Source organism: Grammomys surdaster, unplaced genomic scaffold (assembly GCF_004785775.1).
Source record: "Grammomys surdaster isolate TR1022 unplaced genomic scaffold, NIH_TR_1.0 125928, whole genome shotgun sequence".
Taxonomy (NCBI): Eukaryota; Metazoa; Chordata; class Mammalia; order Rodentia; family Muridae; genus Grammomys; species Grammomys surdaster.
This window is the reverse complement of record NW_021620751.1, coordinates 2,864,618-2,887,603: the sequence shown is the minus strand read 5'-3', so window position 1 is coordinate 2,887,603 and position 22,986 is coordinate 2,864,618. Positions and strand designations below refer to the sequence as shown.

At 36.5% G+C, this 22,986-nt stretch overlaps 1 protein-coding gene across 5 annotated transcripts in view; it reads left to right on the top strand.

The window, feature by feature from the left end:
• Positions 1-22,986, top strand: part of Ankrd17 (ankyrin repeat domain 17) — a 134,260-nt gene that overhangs the window by 81,838 nt on the left and 29,436 nt on the right. For 3 of the 5 annotated variants that reach the window (XM_028752657.1, XM_028752654.1, XM_028752656.1), the window contains 9 exons: positions 425-573; positions 10,035-10,146; positions 10,316-10,461; positions 13,159-13,301; positions 13,855-14,068; positions 14,524-14,699; positions 15,508-15,670; positions 18,787-18,882; positions 20,127-20,243. In XM_028752657.1, the coding sequence (XP_028608490.1) occupies positions 425-573; positions 10,035-10,146; positions 10,316-10,461; positions 13,159-13,301; positions 13,855-14,068; positions 14,524-14,699; positions 15,508-15,670; positions 18,787-18,882; positions 20,127-20,243 (1,316 nt within the window). The remainder of the gene's footprint in view (positions 1-424; positions 574-10,034; positions 10,147-10,315; positions 10,462-13,158; positions 13,302-13,854; positions 14,069-14,523; positions 14,700-15,507; positions 15,671-18,786; positions 18,883-20,126; positions 20,244-22,986) is intronic. The other 2 variants (XM_028752655.1, XM_028752658.1) reach the window with 1 other exon arrangement.

Below are 22,986 nucleotides of genomic sequence, written 5' to 3'. Positions count from 1 at the left end.
TGGATAGTTTTACTTTGAGGATCTTCCATCCCCAAAGTAAAGTAACTTTTCTTGGCTCCAAAATATAAGGTGTGAAGTTGGCAAGTTTTAAAAACAAAACAAAACAAAAAAACCCACCTTTCTCCCTTTCATCCTATCATTTATTCCTTTTCTATGTAATTTTAGTATATAAAGTTTTTGTTTTCAGGATTAATTTGAATTAATATATTTTGGTTACTTTCATTAAAAGAGAATTTGTCTTTCAGGTGGATTACTCAATATACATTCTAATTTGGGGCTCTCCTCCAATCAAAAATCATCAGAAAATTAGTTGTTAATATTATAGCATCTTAGAGACATTTTGTTTCAAAAACTCTTAATACTTTTAAATATATCTTGCTAACAGTGTTTCCTCCTTATTAAGTGCAGTTATTTTGTTCAACAGCAGTCAGTGGAAGAGCATCTGCAATGTCAAACACTCCTACCCACAGTATCGCTGCTTCTGTTTCCCAACCTCAGACTCCAACTCCAAGTCCCATCATCTCTCCTTCAGCCATGCTACCTATCTATCCTGCCATTGATATTGATGCACAGGTAAGCTCCGTATTTAGGAGAGATGGTTTCCACGCTGCCTTTAGTGATCTTACATATCTAAGACTGCATTGTCAGAGACTCCAGATACAACTTTTTTGGGTTTTTGTTTTTGTCTTGTTTGTTTGTTTGTTTATTTTTCGAGACAGGGTTTCTCTTTATAGCCTGGGCTGTCCTGGAACTCACTCCGTAGACCAGGCTGGCCTCGAACTCAGAAATCCGCCTGCCTCTGCCTCCCAAGTGCTGGGAATAAAGGAGTGTGCCACCACTGCCCGGCTAAAACCCATTTTTTAAAAACTATCAAGCCAGACATAGTGGCTCATACCTAATCCTAGCATTTAGAGGGATAAATCAGTATTGCATGAGTTCAAGGCCAGCCTGGACCTTCATAGTTAGTGCCAGGTCTGGCTAAGCTAAAACTGTAATTTAGTTTTTAAAAGACTAGAATTTAAAAGAAATAACTTATGCAAGATTAAAATGAAACCAGAACTCTGATCTCAGCCTTTGGGAAGTTGGGTAGAGAGGATCAAGTGTTCAAAGGTGATCCTTAGTTGTGTAATGGTTGAAGCTAGTCTGGGTTGCATCACACCTTGTCTCAATAGAACAAATGTTAGGATTGGTGTATTTTCTTAACTAGGTAGTGGATTGTTATAAAAGAAAATGCTGGAGCTAAGACTATATCAGTGGAGGAGTTAGAGTCCTGGCTTCAGTCTCTAGCATCAACCAAAGGGGATTGTGTGGTGTTTCTATACATTCTATAGTCTTAGTTGTTTTCCCCTTGAGACCAGGTGTGTGTCTAGCCTAGGCTGTCTGCCAGCAATCCTCCAGAAGCCTCCTGAGTGCTAGGATTTGTCATGAATCACCACATTTTATATTGCTTTTAAAAATTAGGATGGAGCCAGGCAGCAGAGACAGGTGGATTTCTGAGTTCAAGGCCATCCTGGCCTACAGAGTGAGTTCCAGGACAGCCAGGGCTACACAGAGAAACCCTGTCTTGAAAACAAAACAACAACAACAAAAAAATTAGGATGGAATTACATATGGTATATGAGGAAATACGTAGTGAGTTTATGCAGTTTTAACTGATAGCAGATTCTCTTGAGGGGATAGAAACACTATTTCTTTAGATTATCTGAAAGAATATATGTGAGGTGAAAAAAAAGATACTGTTACAGCTTAGAAAATAAGCAGTTCCATTAAAAAAATTAGTTGATTCCTGGCATAGTAAGGAGATGGAGGCAGGTGGATTTTCTAGATGAGTTTGAGGCCAGTTAGGACTGCATAATAAGATTCTGTCTCAGTAAATAAATAAGATTTAATTGACTGTCGATGGCAAGACTTCTTAATTGCTAAAAGTGCTTTTCATCAAGCCTGATAGCCTCAGTTTGATTACTGTAATCCACATTGTAGAAGAATAAATCCACCTACCACTTGTCTTGTGACCTACATTTGCACTATGTCATATGTTCTCACACAAACACACATACATACATTACCATTACATATTTGTAAGTTGAGCATAATATCTCAGAGCAAGATGGAGTTGGCAAGTTTAGCCTGTTTTTATCTTGACAAAGCCCAAAAGATGGCAGGCATGGTGCCACAAGCCTATAATCTCAGGGCTTGAGAGACAGAGGAAGGAAGAACAAAGAGTTCCTTTGCAGCTACATAGTAATTCTGAGGATGTCTTGGACTACAGAAGATTTTGTCTCAGAACAAATCAATGACGTAAAATTAAATTAAAATTTAGAAAGAAAAGACAAAAAGGCTAAGAAGTGTGTTATGAGAGACTAAAGTCGTGGGGCTGGAGAGATGGCTCACTGGTTAAAAGCACTGACTGCTCTTCCAGAGGACCCCAGTTCAATTCCCAGCACCTGCATGGCAACTTACAACTATCTGTAACCAGAGTTTCAGGTGACATGATACCCTCACAGGAATATGCATGCCAGCAAAAGAATAAATAAATAAATATCATTTAAAGAAAGATAAAATGATAGTAAGAAAATGTTTGCAGTTTATATTATTTTGATGAATATCTGAGGTGAAGAAGTATATACTCTTAAAACTTAAGCCAGCTTTTTATAAATTTGAATTTCAAGGAATGTGTGTGTGTGTGTATATATATATATATATATATATATATATATATATATATATACCATTAAAACCATGTACTTCAGTGCTATGACAGTTTCTTATGTATGGGTTTGTTTGTTTATTCTTAGACAGGGTCTTACTGTATAGACCAGACTAGACTGAAACTCAGAACTGCCTGTCTTTGCCCTCCTAAGTGCTGGGATTAAACTATGTTTTGTTTTGTTTCTTGTTTATTTTGTTTTATGTGTGGGTATTTGAACAACATGTTTTTCTTTGTTCCACAAGCATGCTCGGTTTCTATGGAAGTCAGAAGAATTCTGTCTGTTTCAGAACTTCCTGAAACAGAGAGCCATGAGCTGCCATGTGGGTTCTGGGAAATGAACCTAGGTTCCCTGCAAGAGCAACAAGTGCACTAACTCACTGAACCCTCTCTCTAGGCTACAGTGAGGGATAAAGAAATCACCTCATCCTCAGACCAGGTCACTTACTTTACTATCTGGAAAGGAAGCTAAGTGTTTTGGGTGTTCATTTGGCAAAGGAGGGAGAAGCTAGGAGCCTGACTCCAAGCTGCAGTCATCCTGTTTGTTTGTCTTAGTTTGTTAGCTGTCAGTCTTGATCTAGCTTGCCTGAATTGATGACTGTCTAGGTTTGTCTTCTAGTTAGGGAGAATTACAAGAGTGCACCATTGCACTCAGTAAGCTACCATTTATGCTGCTTAGTCTCTTACAAAAAGCAAGTGCATTTATATTTATTATTGATCAAATAGTAGAATTAAGTAAAACTTTACATTGAATATGCAGTATTTCTCTTGTCCTTTAGATCTCGAGACTATTGCATTTGACGAGAAGTGTGTACTGATTTTTAGGGGACCAAGAAACTGTGTAGGGGCCCTTAATGTAAAGTTAAGTTCTTGTTTTCCAAACTATTTCAAATAAAATGAGCGCACAACTGTGATTTTACTGAATATTAAGATATTAATGATGAAATTATTTTACTTGTACTGCTTAACCAATAACCATATAAATTAGCTGAGAATTTACAAAATTAAAATGTACTTTTGTTTATATATAAAGATTTGACTGACTGCTGCCAGACAATGGTGGGTAGTAGCACACACCTTTAGTCCAAGCACTCACAAATATCTGAGTCCAAGGATAACTAGGTCTACAGAGCAAGTTCCAGGACAGGCAAGACTAAAACAGAAACCCTGTCTTGAGAAATGAAAACAAACAAAAAAGTGATCTGACTGTGGATCCTTAAAATATCCATGTTTGGGAACTTGAGCTCAGCAGTTAGGATTACCTGTTACTCTTACAGGGGTCCCACTGTTTGGTTTCCAACATCTACGTGGTGGTTCACAGCCATCCTTAACTCAAGTTCCTGGTGACTCAGTTCCCTCTTCAGGCCTCTGAGGGTACCAGGCAGTCATGTGGTGCACATAAATGTAGGCAAAACACACATAGGATACATGAATCTGAAACAAATAGATGAATAAATAAGTTGTTTTGTAAATATATGTCTGGTTTCTACATTGAGGCTTTTAAAAACTTGTTGCATTTTTGCCTAACATGACTTAAGTTTGCTATTTGTGCATATCTAGATGTAGAAACATCTTTGCACATAAGAAAACAAACGGAACAAATGAAATGATAATTATCACACTTCTTCCTGATTTAGTTATTGAAGTTGATTTAAAAATTTTGCTTCTGTGTCAAGGAGATAATAAAAGTGTTAAATTCTGTTTGTAAAAATATATAATCTCTAAAAATATTTAATACTAGAATAAAAATCCCATCAACTCTGATAATAATAGTTTGATTTGTATGACCAAACTCTGCTGGAACACACAAATGAAATACTGACTACTACCAGACTGCAGAGCTACTATGAGAGATTGAACACTCTTAAATGGGATAAAAGTCTTTTTTTCTTTTAATTAATATTATTCAGAAGTATTCGGACATAGAGTTCCTGAACTTGATCCCTAGCACAAACTGGGCATAAAGTTTTACGAAGTTGTGAATAAAATTTGGAGGTTGAACTTCAGTAACTCTGAATTATTTCTTGTTTGTATGAAATCTGACTTGTAACATGAAGGTGTAAGAAAGTACTAGATGTTTTTTTTGCGCATGGCCTATGAACAAATGTGTTAGCCTCTTTGCTATCACATGCATATTATATATGCCTGAACTTCTTGTCTTTATTCTTAAACTGCTATGGACTTTTCTCAAGTTAGAATATGAGAAAAATTAATTTAAAAACTGTATCCATTATTTCCATCTGTTAATATCTCTTCAAAGGTGTAGATGTGGGCTAGGAATATGGCACAGTTGGTAGAATACTGCCTAGCAAGCAAATAATCCCGGGTTTCCCACCCCGGCACCATATTAAACCTGTTATGATGATATATACCTCTAATTTCAGCACATAGGTTGAATCAGGAAAATCAAAAGTTCAATGTCATATGTTGGTACAGAGCATGTTTGAGGGTTACATAAACTATTAAGTTTAACTTGCTTAATGTCAAGTCTCACAGTTGTAGCTGAATGCGAATTATAGTTGGATATAACAACTCATGTCTGTGATCCTTAGACTTTGAAGGTTGAGGATTATCTCAAGTTATAGGTCAGTCTAGAGTTCAGAATCTTACATACTCAGTGTTTCCTCCTCCAACTCCTAAAGAAGTGTAAATCACAACTATAAAGTATGTGACATTGTCTTTTACTTCAATTGCCTAAATGTTATTTAGATGCTTTTTTTTTCTATTACTCCCAATTTTGTAATGCAGAGAAGAGTTTAGTTTCACTGGAGTGATATAAATACCTGAGAAGGCATTTACTGTGCATTAAGGCCTTCTACTGTGTTCTGGAAGTCTGAGGCAGGGGAATTGGGAGTTGGAGGCTAACTAGCCTAGTATGTATTAATAATAAGACTCTGTCTCAAAACAAAACACAAAAGCAGTTTCATTTAAAATTGTAGCTTGTATCAGTTGGAGAGAGTTTGAGTTTGAGAGTACTTGCCATTCTTGCAGAGTACCTATGTTGCAAAGTACCTATCACCCATGTGGCATCTCACGCCTGCCTTCATTTCAACTCAGGTTCTGGGAGAACGTGTACCCTTCCGTAGCCTCTTCAGCACACAAGATAGGGAGATCCTGAGGGCAGCCTATATTCATAATGATATAGTCTCAAAGAAAGATGACATGCATTCTGTCCCTGATTCATACAAGTTGTTCTTAGAAAGGCAGTTCATTAAAATTAAGTTGAAATTTGCCAATTTTTTCTCATTTGTTTGATACTTAAAATGTTAGTTAAACTTGCACGTAATATGGCTGTATCAGAGGAGGAAATATTTGAAATTGTGAAGATTTTCTTTTTTGCAGGTATTTAAAAATATTTAGCTTTCAGTCCTTCCTGGTTTTAAAATATAAGTAGTTTAGGAATAAGTTTGCTTCCTGTACTAGATTTTTTTCAACGTGCATAATAATTGGCTTATTGAAGGGTTTTATTTTTCTACAATACTCTCATGTTTTGTACTCCTTTGAATTAAGTCATGTGTATGGTTGTATTACCTAGTCATGTAAATAATTTATAAAGGTGCTTGTCTGTTTTATTGTTTTTGAGAGTTTCTCACTGTGTATCATTGGTTGTCGTAGAACTCACTATGTAGATCAGGCTGGCCTCCAACTCAAACATTCACCAACAAATACCCATCCTGAGTCTCTGAGAGCTATTATCATGCCTGGTTTTTATACATAGAGACACACAGTGTTGTTTTTCTTCCTTTCTTTTTCCCATGTTTGAGATTTTGCCTTTGATACTTGATGAAGTAATAAAGTAACTGTTTGGCCAGTATGTGGTGATAACTCCGTAAAAGATTCTATCTGTCCTTTCTTTACCTTTCAGACACTCTTTCTTTCTGTGCACTGTAAATCATTGTTAATATTTCCAGTTTTCATTAGTAGATTATAAAAGCAAGGTGATGTCACTTTGAAATTGTCCAATTGTTTGTGGGATAGAAGCAATCTTTCAGAACTTTAATGAAAAAAATAAAATGGAGTGTGCCTCCTCCTCCTTGTAACTAATTTCAACTCCCTAAAGAATTTGACAACTCTCCTTTTTCAGCTTTAAATTTCTTTTTTTTTTTTTTTTTGATTTTTCAAAATAATAGTTCAAGGTGTTTTTTTTTTTTTTAATAGCTTTTACTTAAATTACTTAACATTACTCTGTATAGTCATTGACAAGATTCTGCGGAATCCTATGTTTACATTATAAACCTAACATGGAACAGAGCACTTGGGGAAAATGATGCTTTAAAATAATATTAGTGAAATACATGTTTTATGATAATACATGTTTTATTGATCACCTAAATTTTTTCATTCTTGTCTTTTTCATATTTTGTATATTTGTATGCATTTAAGTGAGACATTGCTATTATAAATTACTCTTTAGTCTCCAGAAGAATTTTTACAACAAATAACCTAAACCTATCTGTAGATTGCATATAATTAACAGAGAAAGTGGGTAGGATAGGACAGGTATTTTTAACAGTCTCAGAATACTTTTAGGTCGTCTTTGTGATACAGTTTGCCATATAGAATGTCCTTTTTGGTCTTTAAAAGCCCATCTTTAGTAGTTACAGTTTAATGTAGCCATCAGAAAGTTGTTGTTTTATATGAGTTTCTGTTTCCTTTTCTCTGAAATAAGGCACAGTTTCTTTTCCTTTTTTTAAAAAAATATCAAATGTAAAATGAAGAGCATATACTGAAACACAGAACTGTTACTTACTCATTGAAGTTTCATGTCCTTCTCCATTGTTGTAGTTGGTGCACCTCTCGTTTGTGGCCATCCCTGATCTCTGCAGTCAGTGGCTTTGTCTCTGCCAGCTCTTCTGCAGAGCAGCTATTGCGGCTCCCTCCCTCCATCACTGACTAGTAGGCTTTTTCTCATTTCTTGACTCTTGATCAGTTACACTTTTTGTCTTGTTTTTAGTTTTTTGTAATGGAATTTTATATTTACAGTTATTGGGAGGGTATGGCTTCTTATGTTATGTAAATATTAGAAGAACATGAATATTTTATATAAATTTGTATTAGTAAGTCTTTGGATATGTGACTTTTTACAGCTACTGTCATTCATTGAACATTCCATTGATGTTTCCTAGAATGGAAACATAGCATAAGTCCCTCAGCTTTTAAGAGTTTCATGGGCACCAAGTCTAATTCCAGGGTTTAGGAGGCAGGCAAAGGTAGCTCTCTGAATTCAAGGCTATCCTAGACTATATAGTGAGAGCCTCTCAAAAACAAGCAAAACAAAGACAATTTTTTTTAACTCATCTGTGGATGGATAAAGCAAACAGTATGGTAATAGAATATAAACATATCATCCAAGAGGAAATAGAGCTAGCCTGACACAGTTGCATATGACTGTGATTCTATTCTTACTGGGTTCAGGGTGGGATTGTAAGTTCCCAGGCCAGCATCAGTTTCCCCAAAGAAAACCCACCATACCATAATACATTGGGAGGGAGAGGCAGGCAGATCTCTGTAAGTTCAAAGCCAGCTAGTCTACACAAAGAGTTCCAAGAGAGGACTACATACAGAGATCCTGTCTCAAAGCCATAGACACAGGACTTACAAAGCGTATAGTGAGTTTATTACCTGAGCCCATTACAGAGGCTTCTCCTACCCAGTTTGTCAGCCTGTCAGACTTCTCAATTTTGTGCATGGATTTGTTTTGGAAATACTTTTATTTATATTTAAATCCAACTATATAGTGGCAAAAGTACATTCACATGTTCATTTTTCTATACTACCTAAAACATTTTCCAATGTTTTAGTCAGACTGATTAATTAAGTTAAAAATACTTTGCAAATCAAGGCAGATAGCTTTCTGAGTTTGAGGCCAACCTGGGTCACATAGAGTATTCCAGGCCAGCCTGGACTCTATAGTGAGGCCCTATCTCAGAAGCCAGGTATGGTGACATTCACCTGTATTCCCAGCATTCATAAGTGAGTGAGATTCTGTCTCAGAAAGAAACAAAAGGATTATGAATCTGTTAGTACTCCACTGGTCATGTTAGTCACACATTACTTCAGAAGTTCATAATATGATTACAGTCTTCAGTTTTTGATACAGTATGTTTCATATGTTTTATTCCTTAAAGAATTTAGGGCCTTTATTTACAGTTAGGTTACTAGAAAACAATTGTATTGTTTTGTTTTTTTCTTTTTCAAGGGAGAGTTTCTTTGTGGAACTGGCTGTATAGACTGACTAGTCTGGCTCTGTTTCTGCCTCCCAAGCACTGGGTTTAAAGGCATGTGAAACCATGCTTGCTAAATTCTTTAAATTTTAAGTCTTTTCAGCTTGGGTTTTTTTTTGGGGGGGGGGGGCATGTCAAAACAACTAACTTGTTCTCTGTACAGAGAATTCTACATCCTGTATATTATTAATTTTTTCTGCTCTAATTAGTAGGCCTCTATTTCTGACCCTTTGTTCCCACTCTCAGTGTTATACCGGATCTTTTCTGCTGGTCTTTCTTTCCCTCTGATGGTTTCCTCATGTACACAGGCTAGTGAAAATCACCTGATGGCATCAGAGGAATTCTCTACTGATCTTCAGAGTACTCTCTTTGTAGTCCTTTCCTCTTCAGACTCTCTTCTCAGCTAGACTCTGGCCACCTGCCATTCACTATTCTGCACTACCTATGTATCCATATCTCAACTAGTTTGTCTGTATGTGAAGGTGTGTGTGTGTGAGTGTACATGTCTATGGTTACACGTGTCTGTAAATCCTAACAGTAAAGAGGCAGAGGCTGAAGGAAGAAATGATACAAGTTCAAAGCCAGCCTGATATACAGTGATGTTCCATCTGAAAAATTTAAAGTGTTATTTAAAAATAGTAAGATACAAAGTTTTATTAGCATTTGTACTAGAAAGTCACTGAAGCTACTAGCATATGGAAAAGGCTTGTAATTTCAGCTCTCCAGTGGTGATGGCGATGAAAAAGAGTTTAAGGTCATCCTCAACTAAGGCAGATCTGAGATATGAAGTTCAAAACCATCACCCTCCAAAAAAGGAAAACAAATCATAGTTTGGCTACTTATTGATAAAAGAGTTGGTAGTAACCCATATACCATCCAAATACTTTATGTATGCCTAGCTTATTAGCAGGCATTTATAAATTCTAGTACTCGAGGAGGCCTGAGGCAGGATGATGGTGCGTTCCAGCCTAGCATGTGCCACAGATTTTGATGTCCTGACATAATAGAGTGGCGCATATGTATCTCTGTGTTTATTATTAACGCTGGAAAGTTATTCAGATAAACTAAGCTGATGGGTTTCTTTTTTTTTTTTTTTTTAACAGACTGAGAGTAACCATGACACTGCACTAACACTTGCCTGTGCCGGTGGCCATGAGGAACTGGTACAAACACTCCTAGAGAGAGGAGCTAGTATTGAACACCGAGACAAGAAAGGTAGCCCTGACTTTTGTTAGTTTTACTTTTATAATATATGTAATGTTTATAGAAAATATGTATTTATCAACAGCTTATAGCCAAGTATTGGTGCTTAGGTGTATTAGAAAAGAGTTGTTACTGTTTCTTTGCTTAACATATAGTAAAAAGATCATTTTTGCCCCTTCAGGTTTTACTCCACTCATCCTGGCTGCTACAGCTGGTCATGTTGGTGTTGTAGAGATATTGCTGGACAACGGTGCAGACATTGAAGCCCAGTCAGAAAGAACCAAGGATACACCACTATCCTTGGCTTGTTCTGGGGGCAGGCAGGAGGTAACTTTTCCCTTTAGTGTAACTTTTCTGTTTAGCAAATATGTACTCATCATATATTTGATTTCCATAAAGGAAATATTTACCTGTTTGATTTATTGAATTATTGTATATTAGTAGGAATATGGTTAATATAATATTCCGAGAAAAGTCATATATTGTATAAGAGATACAGGCAAGATATGCTAATGATACTGTCTTTTTGCATTTCACAACTTTCTAGTTTTAGATCTAGAAATTGCTGTCATCCATGTAGTTTCCTGTTCAGCCTAAAAAGGGGCTTGTTGAACAAGCCTGGCGACTCTAGATCTCCAGGTGGGAGGGGAGAGAGTCTTTCTGAAGTTTTCCTTTGACCGCCACATCCTTGTCATACATGCTCACACATGACATCAAGTAATACAAATCAAACTGTTCAAATTCAAAGAAATGTTATAATTTCTATCCAAAGGAGTAGGAAGTACAGCAAAAAGGGCACAAGTGTATGAAGAGGGTGAAGAAAACTTAAAAATCAGGAGCATGTGATAGCTTGTGTCTTTAATATTAGTACTCTGTAAGTAGAGGCACGTAAATCTCAGACTTTTAGAGCAACTTGATAGAGAGCTCCAGTCCACCCATGGAGACAGAGCCTGTAGAAAAGCCAACAGAACCAAAAACTTTTAGTGTACCAGTGCTGTGAAGAGACTATAACAGCTCTTATAAAGGAAAACATTTAGTTGTGGACTACCATAAAAGTTTCAGAGGTTTAGACAATTATGGTCATGGCAGAGAATATGGCAGCATTCGAAGATGGAGGACTCATTTCTGTAGCTCCAGTCCGGGCATCAGGAAGAGAGACTCTGGTGTGGGCTTCTGAAACTTCAGAGCCTACCCTGAGTGACACACTTCATCCAGCAAAGGCCACACCAGGCGCACCGCTCCCTTATGACCAAGCATTCAATTTACCAGCCTTCGGGGGCCATTGCTATTCAGACCTCCACAGTAGATTCCTGTCAATTCCAGATAAAAATAATTTTAAATTATTTTAAATTCCAGATAAAAATTTTTTGCCCTTAAATACTTTTAAAATACCTAATCATGATTTAGCTTGAAATATCAATTCTAGATAGAAATGTAATGGCAGAAAGTTTTGCAGTTAAATCTCTTATAAATACTAATCATGATTTAAATACTATTTCTTTCACATTTTGACAAATATTTTAGTTTTGAATCAAAGAAATGTAAATTTCCTTGATTTAAAAACAATAAGACATACTTTTATGGGTTATTTATAACAAAAATAAAACAGGTGGCCTAGAGGTAAACTTATTAGTAAACATGTTCGACAAGCATATTTAAGGCATTGGGTTTCATCCTTAATATACCTCAAAACATAACCAAGCCAAGAAAGGTTACAATTTTTCTTTCTGGTTGAAAACACGTTGTTTTTATTTGGCATCATTAGATTAGGTATTTTGAAATAATTAGTATGATCTGGAAAATTAGTATAAAATTACAAAAACATTGAATGCTATTGCCTTTACATAATGAGATTTTGAAAAAAATTGATCACATCTATTTTACTTTATTATGTGATAGGTACTGTAGAACACTTAATATTTAAAACAGATGTGATTCATGCCTGTTATTGGCTCATGCTTATAACCTCTGGACTTGGGAAGTGAAGGTAGAAGGATTGATGTAAACTTGGCTTATATATAGTCAGGGGTCATGGTTATACAGTAAATTAAAGTAATGCAGATAGACCAGCATACAAAGCAACTTGCCACAGCCTGACTATCTGATTAGTAAATGTTAAAAGTAAAAAAAAAAAAAAAAAAAAAAAAAGAAGAAGAAAAAATGGAAAATGGCTCATTGTGTCAAAGTGCACAAGAGAATCTGCCTCCGTGAGATGGAAATTGAGAACCAACCAATGAAAGTTGTCTTCTACCCTCTGCTACCTTCCATATGTGGCTGCATATATACAAAATGAAAGCCACTTATTCTTGCTTGCTTTATATCTTTATCTAAATGAATAGGCTTTAAGAGAGATGTCTCTGAATGGCCAAAAAGCTCTTAATACTCAACATTTGGCTCTCAGAGAAAAGTGCACTTGAGACCCAGCAGTAGTATCAGCCATAACTCCTGCATTGTTTGATGGAGTATTTTTAACTGTTTTTGGAACCATTCCGACAGCATCTAACAGAATTATGCATCCAAGGTAACTATTAATAGGTAAGATTCAGTGCTGTTTCCATAGGCACAGAATAATATAATAAGGTTATTTATGTCACCAATATATGGAAAACAATTTTCAGCTATTCTTTTTGCTTAACAACAAAAACCACCATACTGATTATCATTAATCCCAGTGCTCAGGCCTCGGAGGCAGTCAAATCTTAGTCCGTTATTAGCCTGGTTTGCATATTAATAACCTGTGTCCAGAAAATAGTGGTTGAAAGCTTTAAATTTTTAATGTACTCGTGTGTATATAAAAATGAATCTTGTGTAATATTTTTATAACTAGAGAAGTAGCAAAAATAAAACTCTTTGGGTTTGAATCTTCTCTGAGCTTGCATTTCTGATTTTTTTTTTTTTTTTTTAAGTTGAGAGCTCTCTATAAGACTGTTGTTATCTGAGGTAAAAATGAAAAGAATCAGAAAGACACCTCTGAAATTATCATGTCTTTCAAAAGCATGTTGCTTACCTTTTGTCCCCCTCCAGGTGGTAGAGTTGTTGTTAGCTCGCGGTGCAAATAAGGAACACAGGAATGTCTCTGATTACACACCTCTAAGCCTGGCTGCTTCTGGCGGCTATGTGAACATCATCAAAATACTGCTGAATGCAGGAGCTGAGATCAACTCAAGGCAAGCTTTATTCTTTGTCTATGGAGACTTCATTAAGAATATTGTGCTATAAATATTTGGAGAATGCTGTTTTAGTGGTTTAAACACTTTTATAATTTGAAATAAAAATTTCAGATAGGTTTTATTTGAGTATTTAAAATGTTGACACAACTGAAAAATACAAACTGCTATTTCTTAAGGCAATAGAGACAATATCATTCTGAAACAGGTAAATATTTGGTTCATCATCATAGGATGGAGAATTCATTCTCTAGCTAGTTATTATATGCCATCTACTGAAAGTTCTCAAAAGGTTCAAGGGCTCATAAAAGTAGTTAAAATTTTAAATAATCCTACAGAATCAAGAGTTTAGCCAGACTGGGTGGGTAATCCATTTGGGAGGTTGAATCAAGAAAATCAGAAATTCAGGGTTATTTTGAGCTACCATAGCCAGTCAGTCTGTCTCAACAAATGAGAGAGAATTTTATATGCAGTTTTTTTTTTTAATCATTGCTATATCTCTGCTGTGACACAAAGTTGTTGCTTTTTTTTCTCTCATATTTTTTACCTCTAGAACTGGCAGCAAATTGGGCATTTCTCCACTGATGTTGGCAGCTATGAATGGGCATACAGCTGCAGTTAAGCTCCTTTTAGACATGGGCTCTGACATAAATGCTCAGATAGAAACTAATCGGAACACTGCCCTTACCTTAGCCTGCTTCCAAGGAAGGACTGAAGTGGTTAGTCTTCTGCTTGATCGAAAAGCAAATGTTGAACACAGGGCTAAGGTAAGAAAAAAATACTGAAACTTATCAGTTGTTTGCTCATTGTTACTGTGACAATATCTTGAGAAAATAATTTTAAAGAAGGAAAATAGGTTTATTTTATTACTTTTTAGTCTCATGAAAATACATGGGCATATACTTTTAAAGGTATTAATGATAAGTTATTAGCTGAAAATAATGTGATTTTGTAAAGGTCAGGATACTTTATGAAGTGTCATTCACATCAACAGACTTGTATCTTACTCAGATTCTATTCACCATACCACTGATTTTAGGTAGAATTCATGTTTTAATTAGATGTAACTCAAACAAGTATCAGTACAGAAATTTATGAATATGTAGAAACTATACCTTATTGTTCCCTCAGATTGTTAACACTTTGGCTGTTTCTGGTCTCTTCCATAGTTTGTTTTTTTATTGTTTTTTTTTTTTATTTATTTATTTTCCATTAAACCTAGACTGGCCTCACACCATTAATGGAAGCAGCCTCTGGTGGATATGCAGAGGTGGGCCGAGTTCTTTTGGATAAAGGTGCTGATGTGAATGCCCCTCCAGTGCCCTCCTCAAGAGACACAGCTTTAACCATAGCCGCAGATAAAGGGCATTATAAATTTTGTGAACTTCTCATTGGCAAGTATGTCATGAGCATATTCTTTGTGTATGAATGTGTATTACCATTCTTAGGGCAATGTCACTGTGTTAAAAAGTCAAATGTAATGTACACTTTACTCTTTCTTACAGTGCTTCGGGCTTCAGGTTGTCGGTAACTGTTCGATGTCTCAAACAGTTGCCATTTTAGTTATGTGGTAGCTACCTGTCAGTTTTCTAGAAAAATGCTTGTCAGTTTTGGCTTGTGAACTTTAAAATGTTTTAAAGACCATCTGTGTGTAGTAGCACATGGGAGCTCTTGTGAGACAGAGGATCTCTGTGAGAGGGAGGGAGGAAAGGAGAGGGAGGGGGAGGCGGAGGGGGGAGGGAGAGAGGCCGCCCCTTCCTTACAATAAAATCTTAAGCACCTTTGCGTGGCATCCTACATAGTGTTTGGGTTTGACTACTCTTAAATTGTTATTAATGTTAGTCTTATTACCATGAGTCAACTGGACACTAAAGCTTTATTCTTTTCTCTATGTACTGTGCTGTATTCTGTTTTCTATATATTGTAAATACAAATGGACTGAGATAGATATTTCTTCATAGGATACTGTTTGTCTCCTTGACACTATTTATTTAAGGTGTTGAACAAGTGGTATTTGCAGAGTTCAGAGTTATGCAGTAATTTTTAAAAAGGAAAGCACATTGAGTATATGAATATTTAATTTGACAGAAGTTGTCTAATACAATTTGTCCTTGAAATTTTTTTTCTTTAAATTTTCACAGCAGCTTATTTTTACTGCTGCCCCATCATTCCAACTCATGTAAGAAGCACTGTCTTTCATTTCTAGGGGAGCTCATATTGACGTGCGAAACAAGAAGGGAAACACTCCGTTATGGCTAGCAGCAAATGGTGGACACCTAGATGTGGTTCAGTTACTGGTGCAAGCGACTGCAGATGTCGATGCAGCAGATAACCGCAAGATAACTCCGCTCATGGCTGCGTTTAGAAAGGTAGTACTCTTTATCCTCATTCACTTGTAGCGCTGCACATGGCCAGTTGTGCTAGGGAGAGCATGGCTTAGTGACTATTCTGGACTTATATCTATGATATAATAACTTTAATGAAAGCAGAAATACTGTGTACAAATGAAACGCTCTACTGCCAAACCAAATAGCTCTAATGTTTTAGACATCCCGCGATGTGGTTCATATCAGACATTAAAGCTGAGGATACTTGCCTGGCAGCCAGAGAACACCATTGGAACTTAGATAATCCTAAAAGGAGACAGCCAGTGCCACAGAGGTGTCCCCTGACCTCTGCATGTATGCCCTGGCATAGGCACCTGCATTTATATATCATGGGCGTATGCACAGAGATTAATAAGTAAAATAAAACCACAAATTCTAAGATGCACATTCAAAATCTAGTTATAATCTCATCTCACAAAATAATATTTGGATGATTTCTTGCATTACCATTAAACAGTAAGTTTTTATTGTTGATTTTGTTCATTCATTTGTGTTTTGTGTTACTGGCTTGGTTTGGGTTTTGTCTTGTTTTTAAGTTTGGCTTTGACATGGGATCTCACTAAGTTTCTGGAATTAAAGGTCTACAGAAGTAAGCCTGGCCTTGTTGTTGTCAGGAAAAAAATCAGTGAAAAGCCTGATTTCTCCTGACAACAGTTTAATGAAAAATTAGTATACTATATTTAGAACTAGGAATAAAACTTTTAGAAAGATCAAACACAACTTTTTCTTTCTGTAGTCCAGTTGCAGAGGTATGTGTGACTCAATTAAATGATTTTCTTTAAATTAGAGCACTGATGACCTAATGCAGTTTTAGCCTTATTTAGAAAACAAAACAAATAATTTCAGGGAGTATATTTGTTTGGAACAGGGTATTTTGGCCCAGGCTGTCTTGAAACGGTATATAAGATGACTTTTAAATCTTATATACTCTTGGATCAGCCTTGTATATATAATTTATATATAATTTACATATATAATTTACATATATGTAAATTATGTATGTAAACACATATATAAATTGCATTTTCTTATTGTATTAAAGCATTTTAAATTTTATTACTTTAAAAATTCATCATTAGGGATATAGCTTAAAGAGGGAGTGGTTGCCTAATGTATATGAAGGTCTGAGCTTAACCCCCAATTCTTCAAAAGCTTTTCATTCATAAAAATATCTTATGGATACTACAACATGTAGTATTTTTAGTATATAAGTTACAAGACATCATCTTTCTTTGCTTTGGGTTTTATTTTTATTTTTTCTACCCTCGGAGATAAGGTCTGAGTGTGCTTTGTTGACTGGCCTAGAACTATCTATTTAGACCAGTGTGACCTCAAACTCATAAAGATCTGGCTCCTCTGCCTCCCGTGCTGCAGTTAAAGGTGAGCACCACCACTCCCAGTTACTGAGTTTTGTCTTCTATTCCTTGTTGCCTCTGATTCTTGTAGACCACACAGCCACTTGCTCCCTTTTTTCCCTTTAGCATTTAAATCTACTCTTTGCTCAGTGGTATCTTTTCATATTAGATCCTCTTAACTGGTTTGCTACTCAAGCCAGCACAGTTTAGTGTCATTAAATCTCAGCTTCCATTAAGAGAGTCATGTTGTTGCTTGATCTTTTTCCTGCCTCCTGTCTGGTGACCTTTGTTCTTAACTAGAATGCCCATGTCCTTCTCCATTTTTTTCTAGTTATTCATTCTTTGGGTAGTTTAAATCTCCCCTTCACAAACTGTTCCTGTCTTGTCAGAATTCATATAGAAGTTCTATAATGCTTCTGCAACTGTTTGTTAGTGTCTTCATTTATTAATTATTCTCTTTTACAAGTACCGGGATTACAAAAATAGACTGCCAAGTCCGACAGCTTGCCTACTTATATTCTGTCCCTCCTCGCTCGCTCCCTCCTTCCTTCCTACCTCCCTCTATTAAATGAATGTTAACAGGAAAGGTGCTGTATTAGTGGTAGCGCAGAAATATTTTAAAGACTGTAAATACTCATTTAAAGCCAAGAATAAAACATAAATGTAAGTTAAAAGGAAAAGAGAGCCTAATTTTCCAGTACTTTGGAAGCTGGGATAAGGCAGTCTGCCTTACATAACAGGTTCAAGACTGGCTTTGGCTGATCTAACTACATAGTGACTTCCAAGACAGTCAGGGCTACATAATGATCTTCTGTATCTAAAAAGAGAAGAAATAGGCCAATAACTTAAAACATGACAGTAGGCAAAATGGCTTAGTAAAGGTACTTTCCATGCACACTTGCCCATGTAGAGGTGGAAGAAGAGAATTGAATCCATACATGACATAAACACATGAACATGTATATAGGAAGAAGTTTGTGCATATACATGCAATACTAACTACTATCTATCCATATTACCTAAATTGTGAATATTATGTCAGAAATTAGTAAACACTGAAGAAAAATTAGTAAACACTGAAGAAAAAGGACAGTAGGCTTGTATTCAGAAGCTGTGTGATGGGGAGTTTCTTTCTGTGTGACTATTGCGGGATGGACTCTTGGTCCTTACACTTAGTCTCCCTAGTTTAGGACTGTGTTTAAGGAATGGACAGCCAGACTTCTCTGTTAACAATTTTTTACCTTTTTATTGAAGCAGGATCACTCTAGTCCTGCCTGTCCTAGGCTTTCTATGTAAACCAGACTGGCCTTGAACTCTCAAAGGTCTTCCTGCCTCAGTCCTGGAATTAAAGATGTGTGACATCAAGCCTGGCAATTACCTTTACTTTGAGTACTTAGAATTAAAAAAATGAATGAGAGCAGAAAAAAAGGATGATGAAGTTTGTAGGCTATTTTCTTATTGGATGTCTCTGTCACTTCATGCTGATACTCATCCTTTTATTCAGAGTGTTTTAGAATTTTAGTTCACACTGTTCTTTATTTTAGGGGAAGGCAACATGAGAATGAAAAAATGTAGTTATAACTCACTGGAAGAAAAGACTGTGCTTTTCATTTATAATATAGATACAAAGGTCTTCACTTTGCACCATTAACATTAACTAATGTCAATGTTAGTTTAGACAGTATGTGGATTTACTGAACTCTGTTACCATGTTTTTGATCTGACAGTGATATCTGTTTTTAGGGTCATGTGAAGGTGGTACGCTACTTAGTCAAAGAGGTCAATCAGTTTCCATCAGATTCTGAATGCATGAGGTATATAGCAACCATCACTGATAAGGTAATGTGGGGTTCATGTTTACTGTATGTATGAGCTGAGGATTACTTTTGGTTAATACTGTTTTTGTGCCAATAAAACTTGGTGGGAGCAAAAAAGTGTAATATGTAACAGTTTTGTTTATATACTATTTATGAACTTTTAAAAGATGTAGCTAGATTTATAATCTATTCTGAGAAAAACTTAGTAGATCCTTACTCTCTAGCAAGAAACCTTGATGACTTAAACATCACAGAAGTTGGTATAGCTGTTAATTTGAGGAGGATTCATGGCTGGAGGCGAAGTTTTGTGTTAGATAGAGCAGTGGGTCCTGAATTCTGTTCTGCCCCAATATGATTCTGTTTTGCCCAACACTTGTGGCTTGAATTTTGGCAGACGTATAAAGAAGATACGAATAAATTCTACAAAAGAACTAGTTGATTTTGTTTGTGTGTGTGTGTGTGTGTCTCACATAGGCCTTTGAACATGAAAGAAGCCAACAAATCCATAAAGTATTTTGTTACATCATAGTGAGAAGCCCTCTATCCATTTTAGGAACTAGTTCATTGTCTTGCCTAACTCAGAATTTCTATTATTGAATATCGTGGGTTTTTTTTTTTATGAAGAATTGGAGATGGGGTTTATTTTTCCACTCCCCCTCCCCTGAGACAAGGGAAACTGTTGGTACCCTGTAACTCACTCTGTAGACCAGATTGCTCTGAAATTCAGAAAACTGCCTGCCCCTGCCTCCTGGGACCAAAGTATTTTTGGTTTGTCTTTTGTTTTGTTATGGTTTGGTTTTTCAAGACAGGGTTTTTCTATGTATTCCTGGCTGTCCATGGAACTATGTATATCCGGCTGGCCTCAAAGTCAGAGATCTGCTGGCTTCTGCCTGCCAGGTTCTAGGATTAAAGTTGTGTGCCACGATGCCCAGACATTTGTTTTTTTACTGCTAGGTAATAAAATATTCTTTTGTTGTTTTTTTTAAGTGTGTTTTGAGAATGAAATATTATGTGTATGAGTTATTTGCCTACATGTGTGTATGCATGTACACTATGTGAATGTGCAGTGTTTTTTTTAATCAAGTGATAAGCCTAAGATAATGTGTATTTTGAAAGTGGGAACCTCTTTGATATGAATGTTTGGAGATTTGCAATTTGATATCTGCATGTTACTCCTTCTATCCCCAGCTCGTTTTTAATGTTTGTAGGACTCTTAAGTGTGAGTTGTCATTTGAGGCTGGAAATGTTCACAATTTTTCATTGTAGGAGATGCTGAAGAAATGTCATCTTTGTATGGAGTCAATAGTACAAGCCAAAGACAGGCAGGCTGCTGAAGCAAATAAGAATGCCAGTATACTGTTGGAGGAGCTAGACCTGGAAAAGGTAACAGATGTTTCTTTCTGGAATCTATTGTTTATCCATGATGTTCTTTCTCTCCAATTTGTCACAAATTGTTGCAGTTGCTAATACTATTTAAATGTTTACTTGGGCTATGTATCATAACACTGAAGCAATTTTGATTTTCCAATAAGGAAAAAGTAATTTTTTTTTAATCTTAACAGAATTTTATTATAGGGATGATTCTATCTAGATTTTAGTCTTGATTAAATTTCTCTTAATTCTCAACCACAACCCTAGACTATATTTTATGTATTACCAGTAAATTTATCAGAGATACCGCATACGCTGCACGGCTCAAGTCACCAGTAGAACATGGCCAGGGGCCTTGAGAGTATGTTGGCCCTGAAGTGGTTGGGCAGTTGGTGATTTGTTACATGTTGGATTTTGGTTTTAAGATAAGTTATGGATCCCAGGCCAGCCTTGAACTTGGTATGTATGTATCCTGACCTGATCTCAAACTGTAGATTCTCCTGTGTCAGCCTCTAGTGTCTTGGAATTACAGATGTAGTATCATGTCCATCAAGTTGTCTGTATTAGGTGAAAAATTTCCCTCTTCAGGTAGAGTAAAATGCTTGGGCTGTCAGTGTTCCTTTGTCTGCCAGCTTCCATTAACTCTTATGACCACTACTCTGTAGCAGGAAAATAATTGGCTTGGTTGTGACCTAATGCCCACCAAGTAGACTGGGCTGGTTTCAATTCATAGAGCTGCCTATCTCGGCCCTGCCTCTCAAGTGCTGATATTAAAGGGGATGCTATCATACCTGGCTTCAAAAGTAATTTTTAAAAATTAAGCCTAGACCTGGGCTTGATGGTACATACCTTTAATCCCAGCACTTAGAAAGCAAGGAAGGTAGACTCTGTGAGTTTGAGGCCTTCCTGGTGTCCATAACCACAGGCTATATTATGAGTCCTTGTCTCAAAAACAAAAAAACTAAATAAATGAATAAAAGTCTAAAGTGGTTTGTAGGTCACATTGCCAGTCCTTGCTGACCATCCTTTATCTCACTGACCTTGTATCTTCTTGAATGTCGTTAGATGCACTAGTGTTCGTTTCTCTCCATACTACCTACATTCGTTTTGAGTTTGTTTGCTGTAACAAGACAAGGTTGCTCATAGTCCAGGCTGACCTAAGAACTGTTGTATTAACAAAGGCTAGTCCAGGCTGACCTAAGAGCTGCTGTGTAAACAAAGGCTAGCCTTGAATTCCTGTTTTCCTAAGGGCTTGGAGTGTAGGTGTGTGTCATCACACCTGGCTGTAACATTTCTAACTTTTTATTTTACTTCGCTTTCCCCAACAATACAATGTATATTCTATAAAATGGTTGTTTGTTACTCAGCAAACTATTTGTTGAATCAATAAATTCACAGCATTTATTCACACATTGAGAGGGTGTACTTTTTTAGTAAGTGGAACCATAAAGATACGTCTCTCATGCTTGCTGTTCCAGCATTGATTGATAGAAGTCAGTTTGGGATTTGAGGCAGTAGGATAAAAGCTTCAGGCTAAATTGCTTGGTTTTGTAGGATTAGCAATTGAGTTATGTTCTTGAAGCTATCCATATATACAGTTTCTTGAGATTGGGTCTCACCTTGTCTATAAATTTCCCTAACTTCTGAAACTATATGAGTATGTGTATGTATACCCCTACATTTATAAAGTACTGCATGAAGACCTTTGTTAATTACCAGTCCCCAAATCTCAGCCCATGTGTATGTGCCACAGGATTATTACTCAGAGGTCCTGAGTTTAATTCCCAGCAACCACATGGTAGCTCATAACCATCTATAATGAGATCTGATACACTCTTCTAGTGTGTCTGAAGAGAGCAACAGTGTACTCACATACATACAATAAATAAATCTTTAAAAATATATATATGCAGCTGGGCAGTGGTGGCACATGCCTTTAATCCCAGCACTTGGGAGGCAGAGGCAGGTGGATTTCTGAGTTCGAGGCCAGCCTGGTCTACAGAGTAAGTTCCAGAACAGCCAGGGCTACACAGAGAAACCCTGTCTCGAAAAACCCAAAAAAAAAAAAAAAAAAAAAAAAGCTTTTAAAAAAAAGGTTTCATCTTAACTTTAGTAAGGAAATAATAAACATTTCCAAAGAACAGTCTCACAGAACTCCCCCACTCCTTCTATTCACCTAGTTAATATTTTCCTTGCCGAAGACTAGATAAACCTTTAATAGCCACACACCTCCATATGTGCACTAAATCACCTGGTGTATCCTATTCATTATTGGAACAATCCTTTTTGATCCATTATTTTCCTGGATCATCATGCAGTTTTGTTGTTTATTTTGGTATGAGACAAGGCCACAAGTCTATCCTGATTCTCTGGATTCTACCTTCCATTGCTGGAATCACAGGGGCCTTGCTCTCCAGTGACTTTCATTTACCTAAAATCATCAGCTACATGTTTATGTTTTACAAAACAACTTTCTGTTGTCTATTTTGTGTGTGACTATGTGAGTACATACACAGGTGCTCACAAAACCAAGAAGAGGGTGTCAGATCCCCAGGAGCTGGAGTTTCTAGTGTCTATGATGCCTGAATTGGATGCTAAGAACCAAACTCAGGTCTTCAGGAAGAGCATCAAATATGAAACTGCTGAGTTGTGTCCTTTTTTTCATAGTGATGCTTGTATATCTGAGAGAGTACATAGTAGACATGATCTTGAGCCATGTGGGGAGGTGGTGGAGGAAGAGGGGAGAGAGGTGCAG